This window comes from Neophocaena asiaeorientalis, unplaced genomic scaffold, assembly GCF_003031525.2.
Source record: "Neophocaena asiaeorientalis asiaeorientalis breed wild unplaced genomic scaffold, Neophocaena_asiaeorientalis_V1.1 scaffold540, whole genome shotgun sequence".
In the NCBI taxonomy this organism is placed as follows: Eukaryota; Metazoa; Chordata; class Mammalia; order Artiodactyla; family Phocoenidae; genus Neophocaena; species Neophocaena asiaeorientalis.
In genome coordinates this window covers 751,534-773,452 of record NW_020172141.1, presented here as the reverse complement: position 1 = coordinate 773,452, position 21,919 = coordinate 751,534, and the positions used below count along the sequence as shown (strand labels likewise).

General features: G+C 43.0%; 1 protein-coding gene across 1 annotated transcript in view; it reads right to left on the bottom strand.

The window, feature by feature from the left end:
• DNAH9 (dynein axonemal heavy chain 9) overlaps nucleotides 1-21,919 on the bottom strand; it is a 301,303-nt gene that overhangs the window by 237,920 nt on the left and 41,464 nt on the right. Inside the window, exons 12-18 of the mRNA XM_024752602.1 lie at nucleotides 21,356-21,424; nucleotides 19,507-19,633; nucleotides 16,475-16,730; nucleotides 15,537-15,778; nucleotides 9,698-9,833; nucleotides 5,930-6,126; nucleotides 5,411-5,835 (exon numbers count right to left, since the gene is read on the bottom strand). Coding sequence (XP_024608370.1) covers nucleotides 5,411-5,835; nucleotides 5,930-6,126; nucleotides 9,698-9,833; nucleotides 15,537-15,778; nucleotides 16,475-16,730; nucleotides 19,507-19,633; nucleotides 21,356-21,424 — 1,452 coding nt within the window. The remainder of the gene's footprint in view (nucleotides 1-5,410; nucleotides 5,836-5,929; nucleotides 6,127-9,697; nucleotides 9,834-15,536; nucleotides 15,779-16,474; nucleotides 16,731-19,506; nucleotides 19,634-21,355; nucleotides 21,425-21,919) is intronic.

The following is a 21,919-nucleotide window of genomic DNA, read 5'->3' as shown; positions in this document are numbered from 1 at the left end:
CACTCAGCCATGAAAAAAAGTATGGGAAGGATTATTTCACATTTAGGGCAGGGGTGACATCTGGTAGGGAGGAAGAGGGATTTAATCAGGGAAGAGTACATAAGGGAATTTTAAAATGTAGCTAATGTTCTGTTTCTTCGCTGGATAAAGTAAATGAGAGTATTCGTTTTAATATTTTTCTCTAAATCATATGTATGCTACATTTAAAATTTTTCTTTTTTCTTAATTTATTTTATTTTATTTATTGTTGGCTGCATTGGGTCTTCATTGCTGTGGGCGGGTTTTCTCTAGTTGTGGTGAGCAGGGCTACTCTTTGTTGCGGTGTGCAGGTCTCTCATTGTGGTGGCTTCTCTTGCTGCGGAGCACTGGCTCTAGGCACGCAGGCTTCAGTAGTTGTGGCTCGTGAGCTCTAGAGCGCAGGCTCAGTAGTTGTGGCGCACGGGCTTAGTTGTTCCACGGCACGAGGGATTTTCCGGGACCAGGGCTCGAACCCATGTCCCCTGTGTTGGCAGGTGGATTCTTAACCACTGCGCCACCAGGGAAGCCCCTATGCTACATTATATAATAAAATTTCTTGTAGAGACAGAATGGAAGATGAAGTAGTAAAGGGATCAAGTATAGACACAACTTTTGAGGAATTTTGCTATGAAGGAGGGCACACAGAAATGATGCTGTAGCTGGAAGGACTCCTGGGACCGTGTTCCTTTCTTTTTTTTTAAGATGCCAGATGTGACAATATATTTGCATGCTGTGGAAAATGTATGAAAATAGATGGTGTTGTTGATAGGGAATATTTAAGGAAGTAAGTTCTCGAGTAGATGAGAAGAAAGAGGCTGGACTTAGAAAATCAGCTTATTCACTGTAACAGGAGAGGTAGTTGAATGTATGGCTTCAAATGCAGGTAGGTTGGTAGATCTGTTGATGAAAGGTGAGTTAGCTCTCTTGTGATTGGTTCTAATTTTTCAGTGAAATGAGAGGCAAGGCTATAAGGGCAGAGAGGATATTTGAGGTTTAAGGAGAGAGGAAAAGAAGAGTCTATGGGAGTTGGGAAGAATCTATGAAAATGTTCATAAAAGAATTTATGTTCATAAATTTAATATGAGATTGGTCAGAAGACTGGTTTGTTTTTCCTTCATCAAGGATGAATTGCTCAGGTGCAGGCGTGGAGCACTGAGTTTAAACAGTCAGGGTTTTATGAGGTGGGAACGGGAATGGGGAGCAAGGGTGATAAACACTGAGCTATCCCGATAAAGCATCGCGACCAATGGATTGGAAATCCTGATGAGTCTGAAGAACTTTGCATGGCACCGTTGCCAAGTAAGTGAGCTGGAAAGATACCAAGTGGTGGTCAGAGAATGGAATGCTTTAACCTGAGATTTTGAAGGGGAAGCAAGTACTTGCTCATCTTTCCTTCCATGCCACTGAGGGCACAACACAGAATTAGATAGCAGAGGTACGGCGGAAGGAAATGGCAATGGAGGGAGAGGTCAAGAAAATGAGAGGCAGGTATAATGAAGGCTCCATGTGGACGCTGAGTCACTGAGGATGATTATCAGCAGAAGGATGGGAAAGGGAGACTGAGCCAGATGACATGACCTGCAACGAAGGGGAGGAATGGCTAAGGGCTTGGCAGGTGACTGTGGGACAAGTGGCAGGTTTTACTGTCTGATAGAATTCACTCCAGTGGAGCCAGAGATTTTGAGGGAGGACCAGGTGGAATGGTTTGGAAGCTGCAATGAAGCTACAATCTCATCTACCTCTAGGCCCAGTGGTAAGAAGGATATAGGAGAAAAATCTAGGCCCATCTACCTCTAGGCCCAGTGGTAAGAAGGATATAGGAGAAAAATCAGCCCTACTTGGGAGGGCTGCAGGAAAGCAGTATCCTTGGGAGAGAGCTGGGCTTCAGTTAGAGCAAAAAAAGGATGAGAGAAGACAAAGTGACAGTGGACTTTGCTGATGCAAGATCCTGAGGTCCAGGGGAAGAGCACAGGGGAGGGCTTTGCAAGGGCAAGGGTGGGACTGAGTAAGATCAGGGCATAAGCAGCTGAATGGGGATGAGAATTAAGATGATGCTATGGACTAAATGTCTGTGTCTCCCACAAATTCGTATGTTGAAGCCCCAACTCCCCATTTGTGATGGTATTTGGAGCTGAGGCCTTTGGGGAGGTAATTATGGTTAGATGAGGTCATCAGGGTGGGGCCCCCATGAGGGATTAGTGGCCTTATAAGAAAAGGAAGAGGGAGATCTCTCTTTTTCTATCTGTGCACAGGAACTGAGTAAAGGCCATGTGAGGACACAGTGAGAAGATGGCTGTCTGCAAGCTAGGATGAGAGCTCTCACCAGGAATCAAATTGACTGGCATCTTGATCTTAGACCTCTTAGCCTCTTGAATTGTGAGAAATAAATTTGTGTTGTTCAGGTCACTCAGTCAGTGGTATTTTGTTATGGCAGCTACAAGGATCCTAATACCAATTCCAGTGCCTATGGGTGGGTAGGGGGGCACCCCACACCACCAAGCAATTCTCCAACACCAACTGCCTGTCCTACAACTTGACTCAATTCTGACACTATTTACCTGGAGATTCCATAGGTTAAGGGCTCAGTCCTACAAGACTGCCTCACCCCCTTCAGACCCAAACACTAGTCCAGGTTGTCACCTTGCCTCTGACTGACCAGCTATAGGACAGAGGTTCCAATGACCTCCTCCTTGCATTTGATTAGTTTGCTGGAGTGGCTCACAGAACTCAGAGAACCTGTTTACTCATTAGATTACTGGTTTATTATAAAAGGATATAACTCAGGAGCAGCCAGATGGAAGAGATGCACAGGGCAAGGTATGGGAAAGGATGTGGAGCTTCTATACCCTCTCTGAATGCACCACTCCTCCGAATCTCCACACATTCACAAACTGGGAGCTCTTGAAACCCTATCTTATTGGGTTTTATGGAGACTTTATTACACAGGTATGATTGATTATACCATCAGCCATTGGAGACTGATTCAATCCTCAGCCCCTCTCTCCTCCCTGGAGTTCTGGGGAATAAGACTAAAAGTTTCAACCTCTAATCACATGGTTGGTTGTTCTGACAACCACCTCCCATCCATAGGTGAGGTCCAAAAGTTACCATTAACAGAACAAAAGATACCCTTATGGCTCTCACCACTTAGGAAATACAAGAGTTATAGGAGCTTTTGCCAGAAACAGGGACGAAGACCAAATATTGGGTTGGCCAAAAAGTTCATTCGGGTTTTCCCATGCATCTTATGGAAAAACCTGAATGAACTTTTTGGTCAATCCAATATGTATGTCTTATTACAAATCACAATATCATAGCAGTCCAAGCTGAATAAGACAGATGATAATGAAGGATTGGATTTCTGTCAGTAAATAAAGTACTTATGTAAGGCAAGGTGGGATTAATCCTGACACCTACTAAGAGAAGGTGGAAATCACAGAATTACAAGGTACAAAGTAGACACTCAATAATAAATGTTTTTTATTATTCTTATTATTTCTTTTTTTTTATCTAATCTTTGAGAACACAATGAGACATTCTTCCAAAGTGTAGCAAAGTAGTCAGTTTATGGATCACCAACTATTAAAACTGGAAGGCACCTTACAGGAATCCAGTCAAACTGTCTTCTTTCAGAGACAAGGAAACGGGTTCAAGGAGGACTCAGGCCTTCTCAGTGCTCTATCATGTGTTTTCCTGTTAAAACAACTGTTACATCCTGTGAAGTCTCACCTGGTAGGGACACATGGAAGCTGCTGTAACTATGCCCTGTATCAACCCTGTGTTTTGGATGCTCTGACATTTGGGGCCTTGTAGGCCCTGGAGGGACTGACCCTCCCAGGGTTAGCCAGTTCCTAGAGATAGTAAACAACCTGCTTTTGACTGTGCCTTTCAAATGCAAGCCAATCAATCCAAAGTCCATATCCCCAACCACCTCCTCCATCTGGCTCTCATTCTCCAGGCCACAGTTCACCTGCCCTATAATCCCACAGCCAGGTACCAGACAACAAAAGACAGCCCCTACATCCCAGAGCCTGTTAAAATTATTTAAAAAACTAGACAATCCTAAACCTGTTCCTAAACCTGGAGAAGAATGTCTTGCCCATTCTTCTCCATGGAAGCCGTAATAAAAGCTCTTGCCCATGTTTCCCCTCACTCCCTCTGCTTCCTGATTAACACTGGTGCCCCCCATTTGGCCCTGCATGGTGTGCTGTGCCCCCCTCCTCTTGGGATCTAACAGACTATCTTTTCAATAGCAGTCATCTCCCGATCTTGTGGCCTTGCCATACCTAAATAATAATAAAATCTGCATCTGAAACATGTCCCCATGTCCTTGGGTCACCAGACCTGCTAATGGAGAGGGACCACAGAGCACAGAGCTGTCCCCTCAACTGTACTCCATTCAGGGGCAACACTGCCACCTCCCCAACTGCCACCATTGCTTCCCTTCCTTGACTCTCAAGTGTGGGAAACTGGCTGCTGCTTCTTAAACAACACTTGGAAAGCCCTGTTTGAAGCATCCCAAAATGATTTTCTGAGGCTTTTCTAGAGTGGAGAACCATCACCCTTGCAAAGTCTCTCAGAATTTGTTTGTAGATAGATGCATTCTCGACTTGGCTGTCTCCCTTCCACATCACTGAGCAGCAAGCAAGACCAGCACCAAACTCTGGAGAGGGCTCCCCTGCAGCATCAGCTAATACACCAAAGGCCCATCACTGAACAGAGGGACCATGGCACTCCATAGGATTCTGTGGGGAGGGGCTGGGAGCTGAGATTCTGCCTGTGGCAGACCTGTGAGGACAAGGCTAAGGTGAAGTAACAGAGAGACTATTAACCAACTTGATTATTTATCTAGAGGTTGGTGCTCTGGCTTAGAGAGCCTGGTGCTGGGCTGGGTGGTCTAGGTCTATGGTGGAACAGACAGAGTTTCATATCCAATCTGTCACACAGCTAGAGTGGCACTGGCAGGCATCAGGGGTGTGTAGATTTAGGGGCTTCCGTGCTTCACAGCTGGATAATCTGAGACAAGGAGTAAGTGGGAGAAATAAAATCTAAGAAGCCCATTAGACCCCCTCTGCTTCTCAGGCTTAAAGAGATTTCACAGTCAGAGCTGTGAAGGGAGGTTAGATCTGCTATTATTGTCTCTAACATTATTTACCACTTACTGAGTGCCTTCCGCACACTGGGCACCAAATGGAAAACGAAACAGAAAGAGGCCAGGTCTGATGAACAAATGAGAGGGCAGGACTAACGTTACTGCTGGTGTCCAAAAGCCTGGAACCTCCAACCCGCTGTTTTAATTTTTAATTTAACCAAGAACCCATGGAGAAAAATGTGAAGAAGATTAAATACATGGTGTTCCTGACAGCCCGGGAAGCTAGCAGGACCGTGTTACCTGTGAGTGACGTAGTCCACAAGGTGCTGTTTGAACGTGAGGCTCCACTTCTTAATTATATTCAGCAGAGACGTTTTAAAGGGCCGCGCATCAATCTTCATCCAGCTGTCAAACACCTGGATGGGCTCCAGCCTGCTCACGTCTTCATGGAGCTTTTCGTAGCAGTCAATCTGCGCTTTGAACTGATGGAGCAGGGGCGGGTTCTCTGGAATGCCGTCCTCAGCATGGGCTTCCATCTCCTCTGCTGTGAGCATGTGCCCATATAGCAGAAACTGACCCAGAGCCTCCTTCCGGTCCTCCACGTAGAGGTAGGAATACTGGCTGAGGGTGCTCCGATAGCCGCGGCAGAGGGTCATCATGCCCTGCACCCGCCCCATCAGCTCGCCCCGCATGCCTGCCAGATCAGGCATGGCCTCCAAGTCAACCTAGGGGAGCAAGACAAAACCAGGCGGGTGACACCAGCACTTCACAGGGGGCTCCAGATCTGATGGGAGGGCAGGATGCTTGCAGATCCAGTACCTGATAATGGGGAGAGCCGTTTTGAGGGGAAAGCCGCGGAACCAAGGACGATATCCTAAAAATGCTGGTGATGAGACCCTCAACAATGTCGTAGAAGCCACCCTTCACTCCAGGCTCCAGAGACGGACAGAAAACCAATTCTGGGATGGCTAAGCTCAGTTGTGCTTCAAATATCGGGGTGAGTCCTGCCTTACATTCTGAAAAACAAAGAAAACAGAGAATGGGTAACGTAGGCAAAATGCAATACTGTTTTAAAAGCACTCAGAGCATTTCTTTCCTTTAGATGAGCTGTTTGGGTATAAGAAAATGGAAATGTAAAATTTGTTAACACCCCAGAAAAGGTGAGGGTGGCAGTCCTGCAGTGTTTATTGACAGGGGAACCACTGACATTTGGAACAGGCTAATTCTTGTGCAGGGCTATCTTGGGCATTGCAGGACATTTACTCTCCTTGTCCTCAGAGAGCACGTCCTAGTGACTGATCAACCCAAGCCAGTCCCCTTCCGCATTCCCAAACATCTCCTGGGAGGCAGTACAGCCTCTGATTGAGAAGAGGTTGATTTTGCAAAGCCAGTTTCTCGGAAGCAGCTGATTTCTTCCTGTGCACAAACCAGGCCATTCCCCACTGGCAGCCACTAGGGGAACAAGGGTGTGCTTGTCCAACGTCGTGTAGGCGTGAAAAAAAAAGTCACAATCCTATCCCTTCTGCTCCTTTTCTGTAAAAACAGAACTTATTTTAATTCTGTAGTCCTGCAGTGATAAGATTTTTAAAAACAGTATAAATGATTAACAAACCCTGATTACTTGCTAGACTAACTTGTCTTGCTAAATTTAAATCAAAATATAATATGGAACAAGATGTCCCAAGTACAAAATAAATGCTTAGACTCTTATTAATAACCACTTATTTTCATACATTTTTTTGATTGTAAAAGTATTTAGGAGACTGCTGCGTGCTGGACATCACGGGCAGTGGAGACTACTCATGGAAATCCATTATCCTTTCTTCCCTGGAAATAGAGGTATAAGTGGGCAGGCTTGCAGTTAGGTAGGGCAATGTGATTCCCTCACCAGTGGTATGTGGGAAGAGGTGCCACTTCTGGGCTGCGGTCCACGAGGCAGCAGAGGGCCTCCTCTGTGCTCTCTTTGCCCTCCCACAGGCTGGGGCCAGCATGCAACAGTGACCCGGCTCAACCATGGAAATGAAGACCAGGCCCTAGAAAGCGGTGGAACCACAGGACGGAAGGAACTTGCAACTAACCTGGAGTGCTCGCTTTGGACTAGAACCCGGGGGACAGACTTCCATGTCCTTTAAGCCACATTATTGATGGCATCCTTCTTACCACTGCTTAGCCATTCTCCCTAACTAAAAAACTGTGGGACTCTCAAAGATATGTAAGACTAAGGCTTTGCCTTCAAAACTGTAAGGATGATAAATCTGCATTACTGGACTCAGGAGTGTCCCATCCAGTGCACATTTGACTTAAGGAAGTGCAAGTTTACCAATATCACAGTAATTATACTATTATTATTACTATTATTATTTTTGTGGTACGCGGGCCTCTCACTGCTGTGGCGTCTTCCGTTGCAGAGCGCAGGCTCCGGACATGCAGGCTCAGCGGCCATGGCTCACGGGCACAGCTGCTCCGCGGCATGTGGGATCCTCCTGGACCGGGGCACGAACCCGCGTCCCCCGCATCGGCAGGCGGACTCTCAACCACTGCACCATCAGGGAAGCCCTATACTATTATTATAGAGTAATTTTTTTAAAAATCAGTAAAATTATGCTTTGTATATGTACTCATGATATATTCTGTATTCCTACAGGCATTAGGTATTTATAATTTAATAGGTTGGGTTGCATATAGTTTAAAGGATTTAAAAGACTTTCAAGAACATGTTACTATATGAGATTTTGCCCTATGTGCCGACATACGAACCGAATCCCTATGTTAGATGCAATGGCAACATAATTACTGTACAAGTCGGAGGGTCCTGGTGGTTCCACGCCCCTGGTACAAGCAAATCGCTTTAAGAATTGAGAAGAGGAAGAGTGCTTCCGGATAGAGTGGGTAGCATTTAACCCAGGCAGGGTGTGGATTCTGAGAGATGGCTGGGAGGCCAGCCCAAGCCATGGGAATAGTATTGGTTTGACCAAACACGAGAAGTGGAAATGGTAAGGTGGACCAGGGGAATAAAGTTGTCCACCTGGGCTATGGCAAAGGGTCATGGTGATTTTCCTCTTAGAGGCCACTCTCTTCAGGCTCCTTCACCTTGCCTTGGTAACCAGCGCCTTTTAATGTTATCTACAGCTCCTCTGCTCAGGCAGCCACTAGGTCCAGCTCCTGCCCATTCTATTTTGTGAAGGAAATGTGTTCCCTTTCCCCCCGTTTCCATGGAGGGAAGGTGACTTTGGCTACCATCCCCTGTCCCCATCCTCTTGCTCCCACGCTCTTCTCCTCATGAGAGGAGGACAAGTGACACATCGGACAGCCCAGATCAGGAGGGCTGGATAGACACTGGCCTAGGGTGAGTCCCTTATGCAGTGCCTGCACTCAAGTGTGGCTGGGGTATCTTCCTAAATCTAGAGGAGGGCTAAGTGACGGGACCCCCAACCTCCAGTATCAGAGGAGGTTTGGTCAGTTCACTAAGATGAGCACCGTTGGCGCTGGTCCCTAGGAACCAGTTTTCCAGTCTTGGTGCCTGTGTTCGATGCCCCAGGTTCTAGAAGGTGACCTCCCTGCCTTGTTGACTATGTCAGAGCCCATTTCCTGCTTCTGTATCTCCTTAATCTGGAGCACCCTGCACCATGAAAGCAAAGACCTTGCCTCTGACCTCAGTCACTCCACCTACCAGGACCACGGGGTGGGGGTGAGGGTGGGTGTTGCCCATCTGAGCTACACCCAGCGCTGGCCTTGCTCCTCTCTGCGCTGTCAACCTCTTGCATGGGCTGGATATCTGGACATGGGTCTCAGCCCACCTATTTTAACTCTGCATCTGATTTCTTTCCTTGGTTTGGGCTCAATGGACTAAGTTCTTTTTTTTTTTTCATCCTCACCTCATCCTTCACCCTCGCTGAGCTCCTCAGAATCTACCAGAATGCGAAAGGTGTAACTCAACTTGATTCCTGAACTCTTCTGCCCTTTCCATCCCATCCCTTACATACCAAGGTTAGCCTTTACTATACAATCTTTGACTCTGTGTATGGACCATAAATTCAAAGCCCTTGGCTATCTTTTAACAGCTTCAAAGAATGCCCATTGCCTCCTTGACATTCCCTTTCCTTCTAAAAGCTACCTCTCCCCCAGCTTCTTGTCTGACTTTTTTTACATAGAAAAACTTGATTCTTCCATGTAAGCTGGCTACTACAACCTCCCTGTGTTCTCAAAAGGCCACAGAGATACAGTACATTCAGCTTGAAGGCAGGGAATGTCCCCTCCCACTGCTATGAGTCAAGTCCAGGTGGAACTGCTCCAGCTTACTCACTCCTCCTCACTGGAGCTTCATTTAGACTGAATTGGCTTTTATATTTTTGCTTTTGCTATGGGCTTCACTATCTTAAAGCCTGATTTATCATCTGAGTTTTGAAGAGAGAGACGTCTTTTATCGCTGGACAATTTAGAAATGCAATGCCTTTGTTATAATTCACAAAATGTTCACTATACTTTGTGAAAAGTCACAGAGCACTCAATTGCACTTCACTGTAACTCAACAGATGCTATTAATGTTACCTTCCCAGTAATAAACCACATCCATAAGCCAGTAAATACCAGTATTTTCCAGGAGATACTTGAGGGAGCACTCAATGGCAAGAAAGAATCCATCTACCAACATATCATCAATGTAGTTAACATAAGTCTTCCAAATACTGGAGGTTGGGTCTGCTGAGAAAAGACCCAGGTTTTCCTACAAAATAAAGAAGAATGGATATAAACCATGTTTAATAATATGGGAGGACTGGTCTTATTATCATTAATGGGAATGAAAAGAACACATGGAGAAAAATTGCACTGTTATGAAGAATTTTCTGTTACAGTCAGACCTTGGAGATACTGTGGGTTTGGTTCCAGACCACTGCAATAAAGCCAATATTGCAATAAAGTCAGTCACACAAAGTTTTTGGTTTCCCAGTGCATATACAAGTTATGCTTACACTGTACTTTAGTCTTAAGTGTGCAGCACCATGTCTAAAAAAAGAATGTTCATACCTTAATTTAAAAATACTTTATCGCTAAAAAATGTTAACCATCATCTGAGCCTTCAGCAAGTCATAATGTTTCACAATAGTATCAAAGATCACTGATCATAGGTCACCGTAAAAGTATAACAAGAATGAAAGAGTTTGAAATACCGTGAGAGTTACCAAAAGGTGACAAAAAGAAAAATGGCATGAATAGACTTGTGATGCAGGGTTCAATTAAAGAAAAAAAAAACAGAACAATGCGATACCTGTGAATGCACAGTAAAGCAAAGCACATTAAAATGAGGTGTGCCTGTACGTGTGTAACAAACCCATTCTGTCTAATGGGTATAACCCTCGCTTGAAAGGAACACAAAGTTAACCCATGAAGGAAGTGTGGAGCCTCATCCTCTCCCTGAGAAAGGAGGATGGGGTCAGGTCACCTTCTCAGGAGGGACGCTGATGGATGCAATGTGTGCTTCACAGATGCTGACTGATGGCTGTGGAGGAAGTTGCATCAGAGCAGAAGTCGGGTGGGCAGAAGAAGGAACACTAACGGTAGAGGGCATTATAATTCAAGACATAAGAAATCTGGGGTTCAAGCAAGTAAAGCATTTCCTGGATAATCCTTAGAAATGAACTGGAGTGGATCCCACTCCTGGGCCTATATCTGGACAAAACTCTAATTTGAAAAGATACCTGCACCCCTATGTCCATAGCAGCACTATTTACAATATCCAACGCATGGAAACAATCTAAATGTCTGTCGACAGATGAATGGATAAAGAAGATGTGGTACATATATACAATGGAATATTACTCAGCCATAAAAAGGAATGAAATAATGCCATCTGCAGCAACATGGATGGACCTAGAGATTGTCATACTAAGCGAAGTCAGTCAGAAAGAGAAAGACAAATACCATATGATATCACTTACATGTGGAATCTAAAATATGACACAAATGATTATATCTATGAAACAGGAAGAGACTCACAGACATAGAGAACAGACTTGTGGCTGCCAAGAGGGAAGGGGGTGGCAGAGGGATAGATTGGGAGTTTGGGATAAACAGATGCAAGCTATTCTATATGGGATGGATGAACAGCAAGGTCCTACTGTATAGCACAGGGAACTACAATATCCTGTAATAAACCATAATGGAAAAGAATATGAAAAAGAATATATATATTAATATATATAACAGAATCACTTTGCTGTCCAGCAGAAATTAACACAACATTGTAAATCAACTGTACTTCTATAAAATAAATTTAAAAAAAGAAATGAGCTGGAGTGTTTTGTTGTTGGCATTTAATATTAACTAAAAACCTTTATCATACTGAGTGAATTAGAAAATGTACACACAGAAAGGAATGCACAGGCTTTCTCTCCCTCCTTTTACATGATACAGTCACCGACCTGGTGGTATGGCAAGTACAGATGTCCCATTTACTCATCATTCAGCCTTTTTACAGCAACTTTCCATTTATCTTACATCTTCAAAGAACGTGGTTACCACTTTGCAAAAGTAAATGTTCTAGGTGACTCACGCTTACCCCTTTAGGAAACACTGCCATATTGTAAATCTCATGATTCTGCTTTTAAATGTCAAAACTCTAAAATTTCTAAAGTGTATTACCTATACCTTTCCTTCCTAAGTAGATTAAAGATTTAATGAGAGTCCGTCATCATGCAAATCATAACACAGTGACAATCCAGAGTTTCTCTTAGGTGTTACTAAAATGTTATGTCTGTTTGCTTCTACAGTTTAGTTTTTATGACTGCCTTGTAGAGTTGTTTTATCTCTTTCCTACTGTCACCCTATCAACATAGCTATCTATACCTTTCACCTCAAATCTACTATGGTACAAGGAGCAAACGTGTCAGAATTTTCTGTAAACTAACAAGAAATAGCTCAAGTTTCTGATCCTAGCCAAGACAGAGGAATGAGATTGGACTTTCCCTTTTGCTACAAACAGCTACAGAACGGGATACAAGAAATAATTATTTTGGGTAACTGGATGTGATCCCTAAGAGAAGGGAAATATTCAAGGTGAGCTTCACAACTACCTGGCTTTCTACCTAGAGGCACTTTCCAAACCATGGCATAGGAAAGTGGACCTCAATTAGAGCATCGTTCCTGCTGGGCAGAAAAGACAGAGACGGGGGTTTGGGACTGCTGAGGTTGCTGAGCCCTTTTGAATCTCTGACTGAGGATTAAGCTGTGCATATTTAGGGCAAGATTCTGCAAGGCCTGGCAGAGAACAGTTACTGGGGGCTCTAAGCTGAATGGAGCTTGTGAAGGTCATATAGTGCTGGAAGATGTTTGTGTTCTATCAGAAATAATGAAAAGACTTCACAGATAACCCAGGACTTCACTTGAGACTCCAGAAATGCAGTGCTTTAGGATTAGAGCTCTATTCTAGAGCAAGGCCTCTTTAGACTCTCCCTAAGGAAGCTTAACATAAAGCCCCAACAGGGTCAAGCTGACCCACCAGTGAGGTAACTGCCTGCCGAAACAAAACCACAAACTCTTTAAAAGGGAAATAACATCCAGATTCTAAAGTCGCATCCAACATGACTAGAATATAATAAAAAATTACTAGACATGCGAAGAAGCAGGAAAATGTGACATTTAACCAAGAGAGAAAATAATCACTAAGAACAGACTCAGAAAATAGCTGCCACGCCAATCCTGGAGTGCCTATTCCTTCGACTTATGTGACACAAAAATAAACCTCCTTCACATTAAAAAAAGGACTCAGAAAATAAAACAGATGTTGGAATTATTAGACAAGAATGTTGTAATTTGATTAACCGCCACCACCACCCCCCAATTTGGTGAAAAACAGATTTAAAACCTCACAAACTCCAAGCAGGCTGAATATAAAGAAAACGTACTTAGGCACATCGTAGTTGAATGGAAAAGAATACAAAGAATTTATTTTAAAAGAATCTATTAAAAGGAGCCTGAGAAAAAAGGGGACCAAAGATACACAGTACACTGGCTTCTCATCAGAAACCTTAGAGGGTAGAAGACAATGAAATGACTCCTGAAAGGAAAATAGAACTGTCTACACTGAATTTTATATTCTGTGAAACTCTTCTTCAAAAACAAAGGTGAAATAAGGACATTTTCAGATAAACAAAAACTGAGAGACCGTGTCATCAGCAGACCTAAACTGCAAGACATACTAGAGGAAGCTCTTCTGGCTGAAGAGAAATGACCATAGATGGTAACTTAGTTCTACAGAAAAGAAAAACAAATCTGGAAATGGTGACTATGTGGGTAAATACAAAACTCTATAAATATCTTCCCCAAAGCTTTTAAAACAAAAAATTGTAATACTCTGTTGTGGGGTATATTATACACACACACAAACACACACATGCACACACACCAACACTATAAAAGATGCCTGGGCGGTTTGAATTGTTGCTAGGTTCCTATATTTCATGGGAAAACTCTAAGTAGATTGTGAGTAGTTCAAGAGACCTACTAAAACTTAGAACAACCACTGCAAGTGTGATGCAACAAGGTAAAGGCTGAAATGCCAATTGAGAGATGAAAATACAATACTAGAAAATATACAATTAATAACAAGAAGGTGGGAAAGGAAGAGCAGAGGAACAAAAAAGAGATGAAGCCAATGGAAAACAAATAGCAAAACAGTGGTGCTAAATCCAACCATATCAATTAAGTGTAATGACCTAAAAATTTCAATTAACAGGCAAAGTTGTTAGATGTAGAAAAGTAAGTTTCTACTATATGCTGTCTATAAGAGAAGAAATTTGAATCCAAAGAAGCAAATAGGTTGGATGTGAAAGGGTGGAAAAAGACGGACAATGCAAAAAGTAGGAATAGTGAATCTGGAAGAAAGGCAATAGAATTATCAGAAAAAAAGACTTCAAGACAAGGGAGTATTATTAGAAATAAAAATAATTTCATAGTGATAAAATGGCCAATTCATCAGGAAGTTACAGTAATTATAAATGTGTTTGCATCTACTAACAGAGCTTCAAATACTTGATGAAAAATCTGAAAGAACTAAAGGATAAAACAGACAAATCCAAAATCATAGGTGGAGATTTTAACATTCTAAGCTTCAGTAACTGGTAGAACAAATAGACAAAAAACTGCGAAATCATATAGACCATCTGAACAATACTATCAACCACTTTGAACTAATTGATATTTTATAGAACGTCACACCCAACAATGGAAGAATAAACATTGTCAATTGCACAATGAACATCCAATAACGTAGACTACATTCTACATCATAGAACAAGATTTGATGAATTCTAAACAAATGAAATCTTACAGAGTATTTTCTCTGCCCATAATGGAACTAAACTAGATAACAATTTCATTAAGCTATCCAGAGATGACCTAAATCTGTGGAAATGAAACAACATACTTCTAAACGACCACTGAGTTGAAGAACAAATCACAAGAGAAAAATAATTAAAACTGAATGATAATGAAAATGAGGCAGACCAAATTTGTGACTGCAACTGAAGCACTGCTAAGAGGGAAATTTATATCATCAAATGCTTGCAGTAGAAAGGAAGAAAGGCTTGAAATCAACTCTAAGTTTCAACCCTTATAGGCTAGACAAAAAGGAGAAGCAAACTAATCCCAAATTAACCAGAAAGAAAGAAATGATAAATAACAGAAATTGATAAGCTAGAAAACAGATAAAGAAAATTTAAAAGGTCAAAAGTACAACATTTTATTGTGTTTCAACCCACAGAAAACCCAAAGATAACAACTGTGATTCATTACTGACTCTGTGCATGAGATCAACCCAGGAGAACTACCCCACAGCTACTTCAGTAGGGCGGGAGCTGGTGGCCATTTATAGCTCTTTTCCCTCGTCCAGTCTTGGATGATGAGACACAAGGTTTGCCCTGATCACAACGCGGGGCAGAGCCTTCCTGCATGAAGGGCAGCACTCTGCATCTTTCCTTCTCTTTACCCAGTGCATCAGGGACACCACAGTCGTCTTGCATATCTCCAGGCTCTGCAGAGCTGGGCTATGAGGATGATGCTTCAGGGCCACACTAGGTTGTGTGGACGAGTTCGGGGTGGTTAGTGCAGTGGATAAATTAGGATTCTGTCCTTGGCATCTCCTTCTGCCCCCTAGGGGTTTGGTGCAGGATGTTAAGCCGTGTGAGGACTAAGTGGTGTCACTATTAAGATCGTATTAACTTTGACACACTGATACCAGAATGAGACTTGACATGCTCCCCATCCATTAGTTTGTAGCTCTTTTGCCATCAGTTTTAACTTCTATCCCTGACTGCAGAAGACACAGCATCTACTGATTGTTCTAATTTCCAAATCACTTCTAGCACCCAAACACACTTCATGATGCTTTCCCTGTACTGGTGGTATGTGTGTCTGAGAGGCTGGTTATTACCTGCACAAGGGCATGAATCTTAAAGCCAGATTCTTTGATAAGACTGTAATATTCTTCCATTCGATCATGCTGATCATCCATAGAGAGAAGGCATTCCTTTTTCCCATCTTTTCTCTTAAATATTGGCGACGCCCATGTTTTCATGATGTTTTGAATCTCTTCCACGTTGTCTTTCGTTTTCTGAACTCTTTGTTCAAGATCGTGAATACTACTGGTGATCTGAATGACATAATCCCAAATGCCTGTTCCCCAAAAGAGATAGAATTAATTGAAATAGCTTACAGTGGTAGAGCGAAAGGTCTGGTTGCTATAAAACATAGGGATTTAATACCTGTGGGTTTTATAAGACTTTTCTGCACAGGTTAGTTTGTAATCATCAGAGCCTTTTCCTTCCTAGTTGCAACAAAAAGCCACCCCTTACCATGACCCTGGTTATGGCCTCGGTTATGAGCTCTTTGAAGGTAGGGGTCACATCCCCTGTATTTCATATTCTCCTCACCGTCCTGCACATGGTGCCCTGTACATGTTAATCAGTCAATGAAAGTTTATTGAATTGCGCTGGAGGATACAAGAAAAGTAAATGTATAGTTCCCTCATTTAAGATGTTTATGGTCCAGTTAAGAAAAGTAAGGAACAATGATAATGTAGTAAAAATCCTCCTCCATGGAGTGCCCAGTATACGCTGGAGACTGCAGGAGAGTTCATGAAAATTCCCCAGAGCGTGGCAGCAAAGCTGTCTAAACCTCCCAGGCACGCAGAGGAGGCAGAAGAGGGACGCCGTTCCTCCTCGTCTTCTCTACATTGGGCGCATATCTGAGAGGACAGACTCGTGCTTCAAACCCAGATCAGATTAACCGGGGAATGAAGTGAGGTTCTACCAACTTGATTAGAATCTTGACTTCCAACCTTTCACCAGACCCCAGGTGGTCTCCTGTTACCTTCTGTTTTCCAGCTCAGAGTCTCCTCTGCAGCTCTCAGGCAGAGATCGACATTTTGCAGCTCTTCCTGCACTAATGGAAATTCCACCTCTAGCAGAGTTTTCATAACCTTGTTGTACCAATTTGCCATCAACTCCAATTTAGCCACAAGCTGCCGATAGAATTCCCTGGAGGAGAACATGGCTGCTGCTGTCTCAGGGACGTGCATCATCTGCTGGGGTTGAAGATACCTCGTTTCTTTCAGCACGGAAATCAGCTGGAGAAAAGAATCGACATAAGTGGCTGTAGTTCAGTGGCAGCGAATAGCAGCCGTATCGATGGGGACTGGGAAACCCCAGGGGCCCAAGGGCCTTCTGGGTCCTTTCTCAACTTCTGCTCCTACTGGTTCCTTAAATCTTCTCTGAGAAGGAAAAGACAACTGGGCTCCCAACTCTCCTTCCAGTGGCTCTGGGCCAGCTCTTTGTTCCTGCCCAGATAACCCTACTCAGGGTTAAGACAAATGCTAATCCTTTAGCAGGGAAATGACCTTAGCCTCCGAGTTTATACTGAAATAAGCGCAAAATAGATATTAAAAATTTAAATGTAAAAAATGAAAAAAATGTGGACGATTTATATAATATTGAAGTAGAGAAGATCATTCCAAATGTACAACCAGAAAATAAAAGGTAAAATTTATATGCATAAAATATCATACACATAATAAAATGCCACACTTCAACAGATAAAAATACTTGCAGCAGATTTCTTAATATCTGACAGATATTTCACAAATAGTCTGACAAACTCACAGGAAAAGAGAGCACTTTCACCCAAAAGTGGGCAACGGACATGAATAAGCAATTCACAGGAGAAGAAAGATAAATGTCCAATGAACACACGAAAAACTTTCTACTTTACTAGTGGTCAAATAAATGCAAATTAAAACAACATTGAGATATTACATAGTTTTTGGTTCAACAGGTTAGAAGTGATTTGAAGAAATGAATGATATCTTGCTGGCAGGAGAATGCCTGAGTTACATCTTTCTGAAGAGCAAATTGATAAAATACGCTAAAACTCTCAAAATGTGAGCACCCTTTAGCAAAGCAATCCCCTTTCTAGGCATTTATCCCAAAGAAATACGGTGCAATAATAACTAAAGATGCTTACTGTAGCATTATTTATAACATATTTTATCCAAATATAAGATGCCATTAATGGTAAGATTCAGTAGTATTTTATGTCATAAATTTTATGTCAGTAGTATTTTATATCAGTAGTATTTTATGTCAGATTCAGAAATATTTTAGTATTTCACCTAAGGAAGAAAAAAATGTGGTTTATTTAACTATAAACACATGCTATTTTCAGAGATATTAAGATATAAAAAACCCGTGTGTGCCCTAGAATCAATGAAATACAGATTGATAAAACGAGAAAATATTTAAATGCCCAACAATAGAAAATTTTAAATAATTTAAATAAATTATTTAATATATAACAAATTACTAAATATATATATATGTTTTTAACCCATACAATTCTTATCCTGGTCAAAGCTTTGATCATGTCTCTCTAGAATGACAAATGTGTTACTGTTCATTCTTCATAGCATAGCTGTTGCCACTTTGCTTGAGGTTGAAAGCCAAGGGATATTCGTAGCCCTTCTCTGACTTGTTGTGTTTGTAGTCGTCTCCCCCGACTCACATTATAATTTAGGTATGTATCCCCCTCCCCTTTTCTTTTCTCACCCCTTTCCTCTCCCTCCTTTCCCTTCTATCACCTACAAACACCTGTAAAGCACCCACCATGTGCTGCACATGGAAGCAGACAGAGTCCTTGTCTTCGGAGCATATAGACGAGGGCCCATCTTCAATACTGTCTTACACCAAGGACTTAATTACTACAATCATACCATCTGGACTGCAGCCTAGTTGGTAATCCAGGTACTCAACTCTTTGGGCATTTAATATTCAATACTGCTCAAAGCGAATGCTGATAAAATTACTCCAAGGATTTAATGAGTTCAACCTCAGACTCATGTCTTGCCAAAGTGAAGAAACGAATCCTCCAACTCCCTTTGTTGACTTTTATTCTAGGGGGAATTGATGTTCTACTTAAACTGGAATTATCTCAAAAGAAACCAATATTCTGTCAGCTTAGCTTTCAGCTCTTTCTATGCTACATTCCTATGGAACATGCCATCAAGACAGAACTAGGAGACTGCCTTTAGCTCGGTGTGGCCAATACCTTTCATCAGTTTTTAAGCTGAATGATGTACATCCTGATGTGGGCTTGCTTTTGGTTATAGTTTTCTCCAGCATTAAGCTTTCCATGGCTGCTACAGCCCACTGGTCTTCTACCCTTTCTATTTAAAGCAGGGTTTCTCAACCTCAGAACCATTGACAGTTTTGGACAAAAAACTCTTTGCTGTGGGGTGCTGTCCTGTTCATTGTAGGAAGTTTGTATCTACTTACACCATGTGCTACTGGCACCCCCTTCAAGTTTGACAACCAAAAATGTCTCCATTTTGGGGACAAAATTGCTTTGGTTGAGAACCAATAATCTAGTCTCATTTCCAAAGCTACTCCTTGGAGATTTATCATATGCTACCTAACGAAACTAGACTTTTGCATGTTGAGATTCTGGCTTCTAACTAGCTTGTGGGCTCTTGGAAGTCAGGAACCAGGTCTTACACTTGGTTGGCCCTCTAGCATCTAGTCAACAGCCCTCACCCGCAGTGTGTATTCAAGGTAGGCCCAGTTAACTATGGTACCAAACGGTATCACTATGGTACCAAGTGATATTTTGCAATATTTTCTGTTGTGCAAAATCAAAGCAAATATACTGGCTGACCCTGGAGAAAAATGTGAACAGTGGACAACTTAAGAAAACATTACACCCTAAGATTTATCCCAAAAAAGAAATCCAGGGTGCAAGTTCTTTTGAGCAGCTTTTGCATATTCTTATACAAAGACTTTTTGCCTTTGAAATCAGCAGAGTCAAATGAAACTCTTCAGAAACCAAGAGGAAGTTACTGCCTTTGGACTTACCTGTGGGCTAAAGTTGACAGTGATCTGCTTTGTCTCTGGATCACGCTTCAGAAGTGGCCGGGAAAGGTTGTACTGCGACTTCTCTGATACTGTCTGACACCAGTCCTCGTAGAGTCTTGTCTCATACCTGTGAGGATCAGAGATGACGGTCACCTCATGAGCACCCTCCCAGCTCCCCAATGCCTGGCAATGATTAACTGAAGATACATCTCTATATAGATATATATAACATAAATGACACAGCTATATGTGTATATATATAACATCTCTATAGCTACCTATCTATCTAATCCAACCATCCATCCATCTATCTACCTTTATTATGTATATCTTAGGAATTGAAGATGCTATTAGTGAAATACCTGAATACATTCTTAAGTCAGAGTCATGACTCAGCTGGGCAAGTCAGCTCCTGCAGGTAACCCCTCATTTCCTAAAGGTGGCAAAGCTTAAATCAGAGGAGAGCAGAAAGAGAGACTCCATGCGATCTTCTGGGAGGATAAGGGAAGTGGTGATTAGTCTCAGTAAATGTTGGAAGCATTTATCGGGTAAGATTTGTTCTCACGCTAATCTTCACGTGGCTCACGGACATTCACTGTTCAGTCATTACACATTGATGTGTTGGGCTTGGGAGATAAAACGATGAATAAACATCCCATGGTAAACGCAGCTAGTGGTGCAACCACGGGTCAACAAAGGATGCAGCAAGTACAACCCCAGGCAGATGTACTGGGCATTAGGCTTTGAATGGCAGAGGTAGGCGGGTGGGTGGGGGTGATGAGGAGGATGCCAGGGAGGGTCTCATGGAGGAGGGGCTGAAGCGATGCTTGACTGAGTCTCAGGATGAGCAGCAGCTGGGCAGTGAGGGGGAGTGAGTGTTCCGGGTAGGAGCAGCAGCGTGGACGAAGGTTGAGGCAGGGAGCAGCAGACGGTGCGCTGGGGAGAGTGAGTAGACAGAGCACCTGAGGGAGGAGAGGGCAAGGGCCCAGGCATCAGGGAGCACGTTTCGGGTCACGGTAAAAAGGAGCTGGTGGGAGACACTGAGAGGCCTCCCCGACAGGGGATGTGAGGAGAGGGGATTTGGTGACAGTGTGGGCGCTGAGGGGCACAGGTCCAGAGCAGAGAGGCTCTTAGGAAGCCACTGCAGCAGTTCAGGCCCGAGAGCCTCTGATCTCTGGTGAAATGTGGGTGGTGGGTGCAGAGAGGAGGGGACAGATTTGAAGCTCATATTTGGGAAGTCAAAAGGGTAGAACTTGGGTGACCTGGCAGGTGGAGGTGCTGCCAGCTAAGATGTCTCCACAATGCTAAGTGTGATCGTAACTATAATCATAATGTGTACGGTGCTCCTCTTCTGAACCAGGAGAAGATTACAAGGCAAGACACAGACTGTGTCTGGACCCTGCTCCCCCAGAAGACTGACTGCAGCTTTAAAGAAGGAACAACTATGAACCCATGTAAAATCTTCGTTCTTACGCTTTCTCTGTTAACGGATGCAGGAAGTACTTTTTAAACTTATTGTCTCTTTGTGCGGCACCAACTGTCAATTTCCGCTTAGCGAGCAGCTGCTGAGGTTTTCCATGACACCGATCTCGGGGTGCCATGAGGAGCGCCCCACTTCTAGCTCTGCCGAGTTCACGTCCCCAATAAAACGGCACTGGAAAAGTGCTCATTTCCAGACTAGAGCTGCATTCCCCGGAGGCCTGCTGTTTGCAGCCCTGAAGCACTGCACCCACATAAAACACAGAGCGACACTTCACTGCCACCGAGAAATGTGCACGAACTCAGAACTGCAGAGGGCATGGTGGGCGCTCTGCGTCTGCAGAACGATCCAGGCCCGGAAACTGCTTACTTTTCCAACAATGAGAGCATTTCTTCATATTTTTGTATCACGCGCTTTCCTTCGGCAGATTCCATGCAACTACCCATACAAAAGAGAGGGAAAAAATGACATCGAATTAGAAGAAGTGAAAATAATGATCTGGGTAACAAACTGCAGCTTATAAAGAGGAGGCTCAATAGCTTCGCAGGCAAGTTTCCAAAGGCCCCTAAATGAGCCTGCACTCTTCTTCCTGAACATCTGCCACCGGCCACTAGAGGGCATCTGCACTTTCCCAAATGCAGTCAGCGCCCAGGTGACAGGAGGACAGCCTCTCCCCGCCAGGGCTCCGCCAACCCCCTCACCCTGGCTAAGCCAGTCTTGCGCGTGTAAAATGAAGTCCTTCAAAAACCAGGAGGGAAATTGAGACATGCAAGAAAAATTCTAGGTGTTGCAGTTTTCTGTATTCAAGAACAAAACTGTATGTAACGTTATACATTATAACAAAAACTATATAACATATATGTGTATATATGTATATAACAGTGCATATTAAAAATAGCAATATATATATATATATATATATATATATATATA